The sequence below is a fragment of the Elephantulus edwardii genome, unplaced genomic scaffold (genome assembly GCF_000299155.1).
Source record: "Elephantulus edwardii isolate Elephantulus edwardi_28Jun2011 unplaced genomic scaffold, EleEdw1.0 scaffold00080, whole genome shotgun sequence".
NCBI classification, from domain to species: domain Eukaryota; kingdom Metazoa; phylum Chordata; class Mammalia; order Macroscelidea; family Macroscelididae; genus Elephantulus; species Elephantulus edwardii.
Window position 1 is genome coordinate 11428070 of NW_006399830.1, and position 16685 is coordinate 11444754.

General features: G+C 56.6%; 1 protein-coding gene across 1 annotated transcript in view; it reads right to left on the reverse strand.

Annotated features, from left to right (window-relative positions):
- Window positions 1–16685, reverse strand: part of LOC102876209 — a 72176-nt gene that overhangs the window by 48846 nt on the left and 6645 nt on the right. The window contains exons 3-16 of the mRNA XM_006889785.1: window positions 16360–16589; window positions 10903–10953; window positions 9350–9379; window positions 6832–6861; window positions 6568–6682; window positions 5050–5145; window positions 4604–4699; window positions 4457–4519; window positions 2413–2484; window positions 2141–2170; window positions 1866–1937; window positions 1212–1253; window positions 696–808; window positions 473–526 (exon numbers count right to left, since the gene is read on the reverse strand). Coding sequence (XP_006889847.1) covers window positions 473–526; window positions 696–808; window positions 1212–1253; window positions 1866–1937; window positions 2141–2170; window positions 2413–2484; window positions 4457–4519; window positions 4604–4699; window positions 5050–5145; window positions 6568–6682; window positions 6832–6861; window positions 9350–9379; window positions 10903–10953; window positions 16360–16589 — 1094 coding nt within the window. The remainder of the gene's footprint in view (window positions 1–472; window positions 527–695; window positions 809–1211; window positions 1254–1865; window positions 1938–2140; window positions 2171–2412; window positions 2485–4456; window positions 4520–4603; window positions 4700–5049; window positions 5146–6567; window positions 6683–6831; window positions 6862–9349; window positions 9380–10902; window positions 10954–16359; window positions 16590–16685) is intronic.

A 16685-nucleotide genomic window follows, 5' to 3' on the forward strand; every position in this document is an offset into this window, starting at 1 on the left:
GATGGATGGATGGGTGGATGGATGGATGGAATGGGTGGAGGGATGAATGGATGGGTGGATGGGTGGGTGGGTGGATGGATGGATGGATAGATGGATGGATGGATGAGTAGATGGATGGATGGATGGAATGGGTGGATGGATGCATGGATGGATAGATGGATGGATGGATGGGTGGGTGAGTAGATGGGTGGATGAGTGGATGGATAGATGGGTGGATGGATGGATGGATGAGTAGATGGATGGATGGATGAGTGAACGGATGGATGGATGGTTAGGTGGTGGAATGGGTGAAAGGATAGGATGGCTGGCTGACTGGGTGGATGGGTGGATGGGTGGGTGGGAAGATGGTTGAATGGAGCTGGAGAAATTGTCTCTGGATGGTAAATGGGGGTAGAACGGCCTGTGAGTCAGCGCCTCAGTACTGAGTGCACAGGTCTGCGTGCTCAGGAATCGGGACTCTGGGGATACTCACCATATTTTGCTGCTTTAGCTGCTGCAGCTGCAGCTGCAGCCTGAGATCCAACGCCTGGAAGAAAGGAGAGTGGGAAACCCTGAACACCAGGCAGCAACCCCAGAGCCACCAACTTCCAGCCCCCAGAGAACCTATCCATGTGGATCTGGGTGGGGGCCCAGCAGAGGCTCACAGAATGGCCTCCTCCCTAGGCCAGGTGAACTGGCCTGCTTTCTAGGGAGACCTGGCCACACCAGGGCCCGGAGCTGGGGCAGAAGTGGGGAGAGGCTTTCCTACCTGTCCCTGTTGGGTAGCCAGCCTTGCCACCTGCACCAGCTACTCCTCCAGGTCCGTAGCCTATGAAACAGACAGGTTCATGGTCATCCAAGCAGATCTCACCGCTGCTGTCCCCCCACCGAGCCCTTCGTGGGCCAGGCTGTTCCAACTAGTCTCTTCCTGGTCCCCTCCAGACAAAGTGCAAACAAATACAGGTACAAACAAGTGCTTGGCCTTTTACAGCCCAACGTTCGTTATTCCCATTGTACAGATGAGGACACTGAGGCTCAGGGCAGAAAAAGGGTTCCTCCAAGGCCTTGAAAAGGTGGAGGACCAGGATTGAGGGCCAGGCTGAATCTAAATTCCATTTCTTCCCTTAGGGCTTCTCCCTTGCCCTTCCCCCACCTTGCTGGTCTCTTAGCCCGGGGACAGGGGCTTCACCAACACCCCAAAAGTCTGCAATGTGTCAGAGTGAACGGCTTACCGTAGGGCAGTTTTCCAGTGCTGTAGGGCAGTCCGTAGCCACCTGGGAAGGGGACAGGGCTCAGCTGATGTCCACTTACCTATGTGGACACACCCATCTCCAGAGGCCTGGGGCCAGAGGTGCCCCTTCCTAACCAAGCAGCGGTACAGCTTCCTGGAGACCCAGCTGGGCTCTCAGGAGAGCTAGGAGCCTGGGCAGAGGACGGAGTGGACATCCATCCATGCCCCAGGGCCTGACGGGACCCTGATCCCAACCCTGCTCCTGGAATCTGAGAGGCTTCCTAACTCCCTACCCCCACAGCAAACATCTCACTGTCTGAGCTGATTGTGGGGGGAGGGGAGTGCTTCTCACCATCAATCAAGTGTTTCCCATCAGGATTGTGGCTGTGCATGCGTGTGGCCTTGCGCGCGCGCGCGTGTGTGTGTGTGTGTGTGTGTGTGTGAGCGCGCGCACTGGTGAATCTAACACCTGTAGACCCCACTCTTTCTTCTTTTCCTTTGCTGGTGACAGAGGCGGCCTGCACACCCAGGTCCTGGCCACCCCACCAGAGACACATGTGGTCCAAGGGCTGGACTTTCAACAGGGAAGCCTGATGGGCAGAAGTGGGGAGAGTGCGGAGATGCTACTTGCCGCGTGCATCCTTTTCCAGCTCACCTGGCAGCTTAGGTGCCTTGATGGGGTACCCCAGGGGGACCCCAGGCTGCTGGCCACCAAAAGGTCCAACCCCTGTGGAACAGAAAACAGCATCAGAGCCTGGCTCTCCGGGCCTCACCTTCACCTTCATGCTGCTGTACCTCCTTCTGCCCCAATGTGCCTGAAAGGCCTGGTGTGCCTGCCTTTCCACCACCAGTCAGTGGCCGGAGTTTCCTGCTGGAGGCTGGCTAGCTGCTCTGTTAGCCCGCTTACCAGGAAGACCCAGTTCTGCTCACCTGGGATCCCAGCGAAAGCTCCACCTCCACCTGCAATATCAAGGCATGGTCAGTGCAGCCAGGTTGTGCTGCTGGGCACACAGATCACACTGGCTGGTGCCAGGTGACCTGAGATGTGGACAGCTCTGTCCACGTCACACTGCACTCACTCGCACTCCGAGATTTCCAGCTGCATCCACCCAGAGCCCACCTCCTCCCCTTTCATCTCTCACTCCAGACCTCAGGGTGAATGGGGGCCCTCACCCTGACCTCAGCCCATGTAGCCCTCATACCTGGGGTCTTGGGCTTCACTCCTGTTCCAGTGGGAACTCCAGGCAGCACCCCTACACCTGGGAAACGGCCTCCTGAAGGGGCAGAGGGGGAGTGTGTTGAGGCCCAGCTTGGCAGTCTACTTCCTGGCGCATGCAGCTGCCCAGGCCCACTCAGTTATAGGAGAGAAGACCCCTTAGAGAGTGAATGTCCTTCCTCATCTGGACCAGTTTGCAGATCTGAGCTTAATCCCACTTCCTAGGTTACATGTGTGTCTCAGCCTGCCTCAGAGTGAGGCTGGATTGGGTGATAAACTGTCCTGGGCACAGGGGGGATTGTCTCAAATGCCAGGCAAGCATGGGCTTCCTCTGCTGACTTAGCATGCTGTAGTGAAGATTTCACGTGTTTCTTGGCACCCTGTGAGGTGGCGAAGCCCACGTGAAATTGCCCCCTACAGTTGAGTAAATACACAGAGGTGAGCGCATGCTTCCTGGGTATCCTTGTCGAGGATGAAAAGAGGTTCTGATTCTGCAGGGAAGGGGCTGTGGGCTGGGAGCGAGATGCCGGTCACACCTTGGAGCAAAAGCCTTCCTTCCTCGTCTGGCCCGGGTGAAAAACCACATGACATGTTTCCTATAGACTAACAGGTGAGCACAGGCAACTCCGTGCTTACCTGGATGATTTAATCTGATGCTGCCTGAGCACCCTCCCCCAGAGGGCCGAGCAGGAAGGCACTGCATGGACTGGCTGTCCCCTGCAGGCCGGGGTTGCCTGTGTGTTTATTTTCGGTGCTGTTTCCAGGCACACAGGCACATGCATGCACACGCAGTCGTACACACACGCACACATGCTGCCCAGAGCTCTCCTAGCTCCTCTGGGGACAGGGCTGTGCACTCTGTCATTAAGGGCCTGGGCTTTTTTGGGGAATTCAGGAGGTCACAGTTTGGGCAGTGGCCAGGTCCTGGTAGGATAGGAAGGTGGGGGGGGGGCAGCCTGGGGGCTCCTGCAGGGCTGACATTCTGGGCAGGGCCCCTGGTGACTCACAGGTTTTGGGAAAGCGCTGACCACATGGGATGAGGGTGGGGCCTGCCTCAGGATGTGACAGTGGGCTGCTTGCTCTTTGGGGGGTCAAGGTCAGCCGCTGTGTATCCATTAGCCCGTGCTTCGGCACTTAGAGGAACATTGCTGGCCAGGACCCCAGGGCCCTGCTGGCCTCTGCTGGACGGGGCTGTGGTTGTGAAGTGATTGTGTGTTGTGTTGCTAACCAGACAGTCAGCTGGTTAAACACACCAGCTGCTCTGTAAGACCAAGATGGGCAGCCTCATCCACAAAGATCCACAGCCCAGAAGCCCCTTGGAGGGTTGCTATGCGTTCGAATGGCAGAGGGCTTGGGGGCACCATGGGGACCCTTCTCTTTGGTCTCACCTGCGCCTGGGAGCACTCCACCTGGGTACACACCTGGGAGCCCCACACCTGTGGCCGGAAGAAGGAAGAATGTAAGTAAGCAGCAGCCAAGCTTCCAGGACATCAGCCCAGCCCAGCCCTCCTGGCGAGAGGGCCCTGGAAGCCATGGCCTCTGGGCCGAAGGGGCAGCTGGACGGATGTGGGGCGGCCCAGGCCTCTTCCCAAGTCTCCTAAGTCATCTGCAAATCCTTCTGTTCATGGATTTATCTCCGACTCCTGGAGCCTGTTTACAGGACCAGCCCAGCCCACTCCTGGGCTCTAACAGTTTCCAGATGGTCCCTCCCTGCTGTGTGGACCAGGCAGGCTTTTGTTTAACCTGAAGTCACTTCCGAAGGGCTTGGTGTGGTGGAAGGCGCACCAGCTGAGAAGGAGGGAGAGGCTGGGCTCCCCTGGGGCTATGGACTTCTCATCATCAACACCCCACCCTGAGCCTCAATTGCCCCATCTGTCCCTGCAATGTCATCTCAGACACAGAGCTTCTCTCGGAAGTCTTTCTGCTCCAGTGTCCTAGGAGGAGGGCCTGGCTCTTGTCTGCGCCCCAGGGGAGGCTGAGCCTCGGACCCGCCCCCCCATGCCGTCCAGCCCCAGGGACCTCTCACTGACCGGGCACTTTGCCAGGCTTCCCCAAGGCTCCGACTCCTACTCCAGTCTGAGGCACCACTGCACCTGTCACAGATGGAACCCGCGTCAGGCTGAGCACTGCCTGGGTCTGCTGCCTTCACCTGGCGGACTTGGGGTGAGTCACCGTACCTGTGGACACGCCGACACCGCCCACGCCGCCGACACCGCCCACGCCGCCGACGCCGCCCACACCGCCGACACCACCTACTCCACCAAGTCCTGCACCTAGTGCCAGAAGTGGGGGTAGGGAGTGAGAAATTTGGGGTGGGGGCAGAGGGGATAGCTGAGAGGTACAGCCCTGTCCCCACCAAAACCCATGGTGACCCCATCGTGTCTGAGCCTGTACTCTCTATGTGGGGTGCTCAATGGTTGATTGTCTTGGTAGGAAGATAGCCAGTCCTTTCTTCCGAGGTACCTCTCTTGAACTGCTAACCTTTTGGTTTAGCCAAAGGGTATGTTATACACCCATGGACCCACCCGCCTGCCTCTCAGCGCTGGGCTTGAGGAAAGGGTCTTTGCAAGGTGGGGAGACCGTGGAAACTTGGAGGGGACATGTCCCAAGGAGTGCCACTTACCAGCCTTGGCAGCAGCTTTATAGGCTGCGGCAGCCCCAGCTGCTCCGCCGGGCACCAGTGCCCCCGGGTAGGTGCCGGCAGGAAAGGCACCTATCCCTGTGGAGGGTAGGGGGCCTGGCTGAAGTTCTGACCACCCTGCCTGGCCCTGCCCACCCCAGGAAGTCCCAGGCTCTGCAAGACTTGAGGGCTGAGCTGTGACTGCTGTGCCCAGGACCACACTGGAGACAGTATGTCCTGCTCAGCTAGACCATGTGCCTTGGTCTCAGGGGGTCAGACTTCTGCCCTAATTTCCTCCCCAAAGCCTAATGGGAACCTCTGAGGGAGGTGCTCCTCTGAGTAACCCCCGCTGTCTCTCCCTCCTCCTCGCCCTCATCACTGTGCTCACAGCTGGTCTGGGCGCCACCTGGACTCCCTCCTGACGCAGGCAGGTGCCCTGGGAAAGGAGGGCCCAGGACGGGGCCTGGCTGCACTCCTGCCAGCTCTGCTGAGCAGAGGCCCTGGACATGTCCTAGGTCTTAAGGGATACATCTCTGCTCCTGAGAAGGGACTAACCTGTCCCAACGCCACCTCCAGGAAGCCCTCCAACACCTGGAGAAGAAGGAGAGATGAATGAATGAAGAGAACCTGGTGGGTGAGTCTGGGCAAAGTGTCCCACTTGGGGTGGGCCAAGGGCCTGGCAGTGCTGGGGCCAAACTCAAGCTTTTGTGATGTGGGGGGCAGGATTGAGAACAGTGCCCTTTGACCCCACAGACAGGATTGCAGTGCCCTCCATCCCAGCCTGGAGCCAGTCCTTGTTCCTAGAAGGCCAGCCAGAGGCCCAGCTAAGGGAGACCCAGAGGGCTGACTTCAGGGCCCGTTGGAGCCAAGCCCTGCCAGGCCCTGGCTGGACCAGCCTGCACTGAAAAGCGCTCACAGATCTGTCTTTCTGGCAAGTGTCCCCAAATTTGATGACTTTCCCCTCCCCTGTGCATGCAGGTCCTCTGTCCCCCACTTTGCCTCCTCAGCCCAGGCTGTCTGTCCGTCCGTCCATCTACTCATCCATGTATCCATCCAGCTCTCCCTGCACTCCAGGAGCCTGTCTCCTCGCAGACAGATGCTCAAATGTTTATGAGACGCCAAATGGGTCCCTCTGGCTCGTTCCTCGCCACATCTGGGCCCAATCGTGCTTCCTCCCCCCCCAGGAGACATTCCTTGGCCTTGGCCGTGGCCATGGGCAATCAGGTTGGAGTTCACAACTGCACCGGCTTTGTTTCCAATTATGTGAAGCTCTTTCCTGCAAGCCGGCCCTGGGCTGCCAACACCCTGAGCCCTGCAGGCAAACCCTCGCTGGGGACAGGTCCCAAACATGGGAGACTGCTAAGCCTGGCTTCCTCCGCCTCACCCACTAGCCTCCCGCTTCCTACTGTGTGACCTGGGCCCATCTGAGCCGCTGTGAGCCGCTCTGTGGGAGGGGGTCTCCCTCCAGGCCGGTGATGGTGGCCAGGCAGGACCTGGGGCATCCTGGCCACCTCTCAGCACTTCCTGCCTGCTCCTCCTCCTCTCCAGTGTTGGCAGCGACCGCCACAGCCCAGCCTGTTTCTTGAGCACCCAGAGGGCAAGGGACATACTCGGTCATTTCCTGTTCCCACACGGGCTGGGAAGAAATGAGGGGACTGGACAGGCAGTGAGGGGAGGCTGGGCAGAGGCGGGGGAGGAGGCCAGACCAGGGCTCTGCCAGGCCCAGCCACGTGGGCCTTCCACAGTGTGAGGCCTCACTCGCTCACCCTCACTAAGTGCACTCACCTGTTCCAAGTGGTCCCAGGAGTCCAGCACCTGCAGGGGGAGGGGAAGGATGAGGAGTGACCACAGCTGGGAGCTGGGGGCCTGGCCACTGGCCCACCCTCTGCCCAGGGCGAGTCCTGCCGCCCTGTAGTGCGCTCCCTGTCTAAAGATCTGGCTGCTTCACCTCCCTGGGGCTCAGTTTCCATATCTATAAAATGGTCCATGTCCCCAGTTCCCTGACCCAGCGGCTTGTGGGTGGAAGGAGCCTGGTGGCGTGGGCTGCAGCACCTAATAGAAGCTCTCTCTCCTTCCTGCCCATCTTGGGTGGGCAGCTGGTTGCCAGCTGGCTTACAGGGTGCTGTGTGCAGGCTTCAGGGAGCCCGGTGCCCTCCACGAGCCAGCTCAGGCTGACCTCCTGCTGGTGGGGGGCCCCCCTGGAGCAGCTGCCAGGCCACCCACCCTCTACCCGCTGAGGGATTAATTGTTCCCAAGTATGACACACTGCCTGTGCCCTGTTCCCTGCTGCCTGGTCACTTCCGGAAGTCCCCACAGCCTAGAACAGGGGAGTGTCCACAGGCCCTGCCAAGATGTTTGCAGCCCTGAATCCTGGAAGCTGACTGATTGAAGCGAAGTCACGGGGTGCAGCCTGGAGGATGCCAGAAGGCGCGGTGCTCTGACTTTGATTTTGGGCTACTTCTGCACCCTGAAGGGGAGCTCTGGTGGCCTAGTGGGCAAGGAGTTGCTCTGTCAACCCAAAGGAAGGTGGTTTGAAACTACTAATTGCTCCAAGGGTTGAAAGATGGGCAATCTCCTCCCTTGTGTTTTACAGCCTCTGAAAACCCTCAGGGTCAGCTATGAGTCAGTTCTGACTTGATAGCACATAACAACAGTACCCTGGACTGGAAGTTCTTCTAAAAGTCTAACCTAGATCCTTCATTAAGTGAAGTCCCACTTTGGCTTCTCGCCATCATGGGTTCTGGAAGGGGCATCTTAATCTCCCCATCAGGGTTTAAGCTCCACCCACATGTCTCTCCCGTTTCCCAGGGCAATGATGGTTTCCCTGTAACTGAGTGAGTACTGGGTCTTCTGGGCCTTTCCCCATCTGTCTCTCTTCCTCCCCTGAAGGCCTCGGTAAGATCCCTGACCCAACAAGAGGGCAGGACAGACGTTCCTGCACCAGGATGCCAGGAAACCCCTCGCCCCTTCCTCTTCCTCCTTGCCTGGCCCCAGCCCCGATGTTTCACAACCAGGCCGCCTCTCAGTGAAATGACGCTGGGTCTAGTGGATTCATTTGTACTTGGATCATCGAACATCAGGATTTCGTAAGAGCTGTTGGACATCCAAACCATGTCCTCGAGCCGTGGGCCTCAGGGCCAGGCTGACATGGCACCGGGTAGGGGCGCCAAGGCCGCGTGTGTGGAGTGCCTCCTGTGAGGGGCTGTGCATGGGGCGAAGATACTGACGTCTCCACTTGTTCCTCATTCAGGGGTCTTTTGGGGGGCCCTGTCTGCAGTCCTTTCTGGGGTGGACCTTAGTGGCAGATCTGGGCCTCCTGGGTGAAGCCAGGACAGAGTCAGCCACACCTTCTTACTGGAAAACGCCATGGCCCAGCCGTAGCTGGGAGGGTCCCCAGATCAAGAAGTGAGCTCACTGAAGCCGGGGTCAGCACTCGGCCTGGGTTTGGGGTCCAGGTCAGTCAGGGATCAGGATAGGCAGCACCAGGTCAGGGCTGTCTGGGGGCTTGATTCAGGGTTAGACAGTGGTCTGCGATCTGTGTCTAAATCTTAGATGCGGTTGACAGGCGTGGTGTTCTAGGGACAGCAGCCACCACCTTTGCCTCCCTCAGCAGGACCATTTCGAGGCCCTGAGTAGGTGGACAGAGTCTCTGGGCAGTGGGCATGTGAGGACAGGTAGGTGCCAGGGACCCCTCACAAAGGGAGACCATCATGCCTCCTTCTTCTGGGCTTTCCCTGTGGGACCCTATAAACTCCCACCCTGCCAGGCACACAACTCTGCAGGCCCTCCCAGACTTCTGAGGATAGGGGTCTTACCTGGCTTGGGAGGTTTGCCGAGGGCTGCAGAGGAAAGAGACGACAGTGAACGAGAGCCATCCATCCACCTGTCCTACCCTGTGTCCCCAGAGAGCTGTCTGGGAACTGTCCCCTAGGAATGTTTGAGAAGGGTCTGCTTGTTCAGCAGAGCACCCTGGGAGCCCAGCATCCAGAGGCCTGGTGGGGAAGCTTAGTGTAGCGCCCAAGCTCTGAACCTGACTTTCAGCCTCTAAAGGGGATGATGAGGCCTGCCTGGCTGGCTTCACAGCCACGCTTCTAAGGATCAAGAAAGACGCAGTTCCAGGGCAGGGGCTCCAGGGGCTCATGGGCCTGGTTCTAGGGAGTCTCCTCCCAATGGACACTAAGTCTGGGTAGTGAGGGTCCTGGTAGCTGGGGCCTCTGGAGTTATTGAAGGTTAGCGGGCAGGGTGAGGGCAGGCAAGACAGGAGACTCCTTAGTGAGGAACCACACAAGACTTTTGAGTTTACCTCCTCCTCCAGGGCCTCCAAAACCAGTCCCTGTGTGGAAGGAGAGAGAGAGAGAGAAGCATGAGCATCCTCTGGCCACAGTGCAGCCTCTGCCAAGCTCTTCATCTGATTGCTTCGGTTTCCTCATCTGTCACTTCAGGTCAGCAGCCTCGCCCAGCTCATGCCTGTACGTGACATCTGAACATCCAAGTACTTTTGCAAGGGTTGACAATGTTACTTGTATGCACACCCATGTTTATCGTGGTTTTGTTCACAACAGCAAGGTGTTGGAAACAACCTAAGTGCCCATCAACAAACGAATGGCTAAGCAAGCTGTGATATATTCACACAATGGAATACTATGCTGCTTTGAAAAACAAAGAACTCATGAAATATTGTACGAAATGGGTGACCTTGGAGGACATTATGCTTAGTGAAATATCTCAGTCACAAAAGGACAAATACTGCATAATGCCACTGTTGTAAAATGGGACAGACATCGGGGTTGGGACGAGACTGAGAAAGATGGGATAAATTATGTATACTGCATTGAAACAGATGCTGGAGAGAACTATTTAAAATGGATATTTGATTAGGTATTATTGTCATGACAGGAGTCCAGAACGAAGGCTGTATAGTGGAGTGGACTTGAAGGGAGGGATTGTATAACAATGAAAGAATTTTTCTTTTACATTTCAAAGAGAAGAGGAGTGGGCAGGGAGAAAAGTATAACAATGAATGAATGGAAATTAAAAAAAAAAGAAAGAAAATATTACTTGTGATGCTTAAAGTCAACTTTCAAACACAACACAATTTTCCAAATGATAAGGGAGGGGGGGGAAATGCCCCAGCGCTGTGCATTTTCGCCCAGGGTGGAGGCTCCTACTCTCTATCGGCACAGAACTGCTTTACCAGTAACTGTGGAGTTGACTTTTGCCCTTGGTGACCCATGTGTTCTCTGTTGGGTGTTCAAGGGCCAACTGTTGAGAAATAGATTGCCAGGCCTTTCTTCCAAGGCCCTTCTGGACCGCTAATCTTACCAGTCAACTGTCAATCATTTGTACCTCCCAGGGATTCTCATTTGCACAACCATTGTTTTTATGTCCCTTTTGCTTGCAAACACTGTGTTTTATTGCAGGACAGAGGGTCAGGCTTTTTAAAGGCCGGGTAACATTTTCAGTCTGCTTAGTCACATCCTGCAGTTAGGTGGGTATCATGTTTTACATGTTTGCAAACAGCGCTCTTAGGAGCGTTTTCGGGAGTGCTCGCTCTTTTATTTTTTCCCCCCTCTTCTGGATTATTTCCTTTGAACGGATGCCCAAGAATGAGGTTAGGGGCACTGTGAACTCTGATATGACAACAACGTGTGACCACACCCACCTCCCCAGAACATCACAAACATTGTGCTTCAGCTTACAGAAGTCTGGGTGGCGGGACAGCCACGTACACAGCATTTTTAGGTGTGAGAGGAGGTCTTCTGAGGTGGACAAGCTTCTGTTCCACCTGCAGGATTATACTGTGCACCTCTTACGAACTCACCTGCTGCCAGGTGTGTGGAAGCAGCGGAACCTTACCTGGGTAGTAGATGCCTCCAGGAACTGCGCCAGGAACAGCCCCTGGGACCCCTGGAAGGAAGAAGACAGAGTCCACTGACACCCAAGCCAGCTGCCAGCTTGTGGACTGGCAGGTGCAGCGACATAGAAATGTGCTCCGTAGAGTTTTCAAGGGCTAACCTTCCCCCTCCCCCACCCCCGAGGTGCTTCTGGGTGGCACAAACCTCTTTCTGTTAGCAGCTGAGCATGTTAACTGTTTGCATCACCCCAGGACTGTGTCCTCTGTTAGCCATGATTATTGAAGCATAGAAAGGTTAGTGACCAAACTGATAATACTGCTTCTATGAAGCGATTTATGCGGAAGCCAGGAATTTCTGGCTTCGTTTTCAGAACGTGAAATCAGAGGCTCAGAGAGGTTAAGGGACTTTCCTGGGGTCACACAGCTGGAAAAAGATGGAGTCTGGCTTCCTGCTCCTCCGAGCACGCTGCATTACGCGGTGGCTACGGAGAGGGCCTGCCAAGGGGGCTAGTCTGAGCACCCTTCGGGGGCAGCTGGCAGCAGGGACAGGGCTGGTGAGCAGTGTGGAAGTGTGGCCTTGCTGCAAAAGCAGCCATTCCCACACTGCTGGGCCGGCGTGAGGTCAGCAGCCCAGACACTGGCAACAGCCGTTGGGTGGGGTTCTGGCCGTGGGGCTCAGAGCTGTCTTAGGAGGCGCCAGGGCCCAGAGGGGGATATCGTGAATGAACAAAGTGGATAGTTTCCTAAAGAAAAGCTATTTTGCTGCCGCTGCCAAGAACACAAGTTAAGTCTCCTCCGACAGTTGAGTTTCCAGTGGGGAGAGGGGTCATGAGTGGCCCCAGACGAGGCCTATGCTGTCATGGCAACAGACCAGGTCCTGCCTCCACCTCGGAAAGGTCCCCCCTGGCCTTTACAAGCTCTTGTTAATGACCCGGAGGGAGCCCAGGGCCACCCGCTGGAAAGGGCTGGGGAGTCCTGAGGGCGTGGGCAGCGCCGGGAAAGGACAGTGCTGGGCAGGGTGTCCAGGGCGGCTCCCAGCCAGACGTCTGGCCCTGCAGCCTGGCGACACTGCGCAGCTGGCCCTGCTGGCCCCAAGGCCTGTGGCAGCCTCAGCTGTGGCCCAGCAGGGTGTGTGTGTGGGGGGTGCCCAGCTGTCATGGCAACCCAGTGCCAAATCCCCGTGGCCCCCTGGGGACTGCAACCCCAGGCTTGGCGTGTGCAAGCAATCTGTTCCAGGCCTGGGGGGCTCGGAGCAGTGGCCCGGGGGCTGGGCGGCGGGGAAGGCATGCTTTGTCATCGGCTGCCAAGCACACACATGGTGGCGCGGGCCTTTGATGCTGTGCTGGCTCTGGCGCCGCCTCCCACTCGGAAGGCCGTCTCTCCGTGGCTTTCTCTGCTGCATTCCGGGCCTTTCTCTGCCTCACATTCTCCTTCCCCTTCTCTGCTCCCGGGCAGACAGGGCGAAGGATGGAACACTCAGGAGGCTTTGTGGCTGCTTATCCTGTGTGATCTTGGGGAAGTCACTTAACCTCTCTGAGCCTGGTTCCTTGTGTGCAATGGAGGCCTGACTGCCAGCATCTTACCAGGCAGCTGTGACTCATCAAAGAGATAAAACAAGAAACCGTGCAGGCCCTGGGCCTGACACACAGGAGCGGTCAAGCAATGATGCCGCTCCTTGGTCCCCACTTCCTCTCATTCCTCCTCATCGTTTGTAACCTGGGACCAGGTGAGCTGTAGGTGCTTCACGAAGGGTAGATGGAGCGGATGGAGGAGAGGCAGGGCGCTGTGGGAGGATGTGTCCAAGTCTGACCTCTTCCATCCCCAGCCACCTTGGCACCTGGCTGTCCAGCACAGCTGACCCCTCATGTTCTCTTTCCTGTGGGGTGAGGGTGTGTGTCTTCTGAATTGCCCTTCTTCCCAGGCCCTCAGCTCCTTCTCTGCTTCCCCTTCGCGAAGCTCCGACCACTTCTCCCAGCTCCATCTTCACAACTCAGCAGCAGTGTTTGCCAAGTCCCCCTTCCCCCACCCTGTACAGCTTGGGGACCATCCTTGGGCACTGAGGACATGCAGAAGGCTTGGGGGTGCGAAGGATCCCTACCTTGCCTGTCTCTCTTATGGCCATAATTAATAAGAGGTTGCCAGCCTCCTGCGCACCCCCACCTGCAACCTCACACCCCCTATCCAGACCCCCCACTTCCACCAGGACTGCACTGGCTTGCAGGCTCCTGCCTCTCCGGGCCAAGCTCTCGCTGCCTGCTCTGCACAGTTGGCCCCGGGCAGCTGGCCTGGAGCTCGCTTGTCTTGTTCTTGTTTTATGTGGGTTTGGCTTCTTCGCCAACCAGGGTGGAACTTGCCTCTGGCATCTGAGAATCCTGATCTTTGATCTTAGGGATCATGACAGTTTTCTGGAACCTCTTCTGCCAGTATCTCGGCATGCTCTTGCTTACATGCCTCCAGCGACAGGGAACTCATTACCTTCCAGTGCTACGGGCTTTGCGTACAGCGAAGCCTTCCTCCTACTCAGATGATATTTGATCTTTGGTCTATTCGACCTCTCAGAGTTTCACTAGCATCTTTCCTTTCCCTCAGAGTCTAACTCAAATGCCTTCTCCATGAAGCCTTCCTGGATTTCCTGGGACTCGTCCAGGCTACCTTTCCCTGCAGCCCTGTCTGCATATCAGCTGCACTCACTAGAGACTTTGAGGTGTGACGAGCAAGAGAGGTATTCAAATTCACAATGTGAACAGATGACAAGGGTCCAGGAACTTAAGTTAGTAAATTCTGCATAAATCATGCTATTGTTTGAGGACGTCACCTGTCTTTGACACACTTCTGCAGCCGTGACACCATCAGAGTCTCCCAATTGCCCTCAGAGCTAAGCTGGGCAGGGATGTTTCTCTCCACTTTACAGCCAGGGAAAGCGATACCGGAGAGATGAAGTGTCTGGCCTGGGATTCACAGCTGACCCCAGTCACACGCGGGGCGTGCTGCCCAGGCCCTGGGCTCCAGGTTCAAAGATCTGGGCACAGGCTGTGAGGGAGAGAGCCATGGGCCGGCAGGCCTTGGCAGGGAGCTGTGCCAAGCCAAAGTCCAGGGGACCGGCTTTGGAGAGCAGATAAGAGCGCATGAAGCTGTTTGTTGTTTGCATGCAGAAATGCTGCCAACGGTTTTTCAAAAACAATCTGTCCTTTCGATGGGTGACTTGGTCCCCCGCTACCCCCCTCGCCGTGTTTGCCCTCCTGTGGCGGTCCTGGTGGACAGGATTGTCCTCGAAACCAGACACCCTCAGCCCTGTGCCTCAGCCCTCCCCAGACCAAGTAAACGGGTTCTTGGGTGGGTCCCCAACATGGATTTGTCTAAAACTCCCCAGGAAATTCTATTCTGCCCCTTGCTCCAAATGATCTCAAGTCTGAGATCAAGGAGAAATGAAGAAAAAGGAGGAGGAGGAGGAGGAGGAGAGGAAGAAGAATAAGAAACTAAAAATATTATAGGTTTGGGAAAGAATACGATCTGATTTCATTTCTCCCTCCCCTCTACTTTTTTAATAGCACGACGATTGGGACAGTTCATTCTCAGAGATTCTTTTGACACATTGTACATCTACGTCTTACATGAAGAGTATAAGTGTCAGGCTATTAACGGAAAGATTGGTAGTTCAAATCCACCAGCCACTGCAAGAGAGATAATGGGCAGTCTCCCCTCCTATTTACAGCCTCAGAAACCTGACAGAGGGTTACCATGATTTGGAGTCAATTGCATGAAACGGGCTTGGCTTTCTTGTTAACTCTGCCTCATCAAGCCTCCAAGAGGCAGCAGGGTCCCTCGGAAGTGGTGAACTTGTGTAAGATATATCCTTTAGCGTGTTTGTGTTTGATGGAGGCCTCTTCTGTTCCAGATTTTGGGGTACTGCACAAACTCTAAAGCTAATCTTGTCACCTGACAGGGCTGAGCCTTTGACGCTGTCACTGAGGACTCAGAGGGATGTTGGCTTGGATGTGGTTTTTCCACAGATAGGTCTGTGATCCTGGCCCAGGCAGAGATCGGCTGAGACCAATCAATTCCCTTAATCAGCCTGAGCCTCAGTTTCCCCATTTGGAAGGTAAAGAAGAGAATGCCAACTCTTGGGGTGTCTGTGGGAATCAAGTGGCATGCATTCAGTGGAGAGGAGTGGACAGGTGTCTGTCTGGGCCACAGCTGAGAAAGTGGTCCAGATGAGCCCAGAGGGGCTGCTGTCAGGAACGGAGCAGCCAGTCCTCTGGGACTACCTCACTGCCCTTGCCAGACTCCGCCTGTTGGTGCCCACGTCCCCGAACTTCATTTAAGTCTGGGAGCTGACCTTCACACAGGAAACCCCTGCTCCTAGCTGGTCAATCTCCCGGAAACAGCTGCTGTTCTGACCCAGTCCCTGACTCCAGTCCCAGTCCTTGTGTCCCCCCCAACCTTAAAGTCCGATTCTCATGGTGAAGAGGACGCCGGGAAAACAGATCCCTCAGGCTGGCCCCCCAGTGAAGCAGCCTGCACCTTTCTTTCCCCATGGCCAAGATGCACCTCAGTGCCCTCCAGGACACTGGGCCAGTGTCCCCTGAGCTGTGTAGCAGCTTCCACATGGCACCCTCCAGCCTGACAACCCAGGTCAGGACACACGGCCAGTGTCTGCTGGCACTGTCCCAAGGACCCTCCAAGTCTCTGCTCCGGCCTCACACCTTCCCCAGCCTCACCTTCCCTGCTGTCATTCCATTGCTCACCGCACGCACACACACACACACACACACACACACGGTTACATGCACAGTGACAGCTCACTCTGATGACCCACCAGGGTTCCCGAGTGGTAACCTAACTTTCCACACCTTGTTGGGTGGCAGACATTTGCACACGCTGACAGGTAACCTTTATGGGCTCCACAAAGCCACAGACACATGCCTGCAGACACCCTTTCCTGCTAAGGGACACGCCCGGACACACACATGGTGGCTGAATGCACACCTGTGAACCGTGCTCCCCACTCTGCCAGAAGTCCCAGCCCCGCGACCCACCGCAGCAGGACCTTCCAGAGTGAAATGCCGTGATCAGCTCAACTCCAGCCTTCCTCTCAGGGGGACAAGGAACCTGCTTGGGTCACATGACTCACTGTGGCTGAGCTGGCCGGCCCCAGGTCCCCTGTCCCCATGCACACTCAGCTGGCTCTACAGGTATGTGAACTGCCCACGTCTGCAGACCTGACAGGACCCTCCAGGCCCGTCTCCAGCATTCTGTAGCCCACGCCATGGGCAGCATGGGCAGAGGGGTCCCTGTGACCTCAGGGCAGCTGGACCTGATATGGGCAAGCCCATCTCTACAATTCTGCACCCTACACTATGGGCAGCATCAAGGCAGAGGGGTCCCTGTGCCCTCAGGGCAGCCGGCCTCAACACGGGCATCTCTGTCCTGTGTGACAGGTTCTCCACAGCACTGCTGACCCCCAGGATGGTCAGTTCCCAGGGTCCAGTGGCTGAGGGTCTCCTGCCTGAGACCTTGAAGAACCCCAGGAATGAAGGGTGCCGGGCTCCTTCGGACAGCAGGGCCACCTGGCTGGGAGGGCAGGGGGCAGCGGGCAGTGCCCAATTGGGGTGCAGGTCCTTACCTCCTGGCTGTGCAGGGTGCAGGGTGGACAGCAGGAGCAAGAGGACTCCGGGCCGCACGGCTGCAGCTGTCAGACCCGCCATCTCGGGGAGAAATGCCCCAGCCTGCTCTCCGCGCCCCGTTTTATCCCCAAAGCGTAATTGCTGCCTCGTCTGAGGGAAGG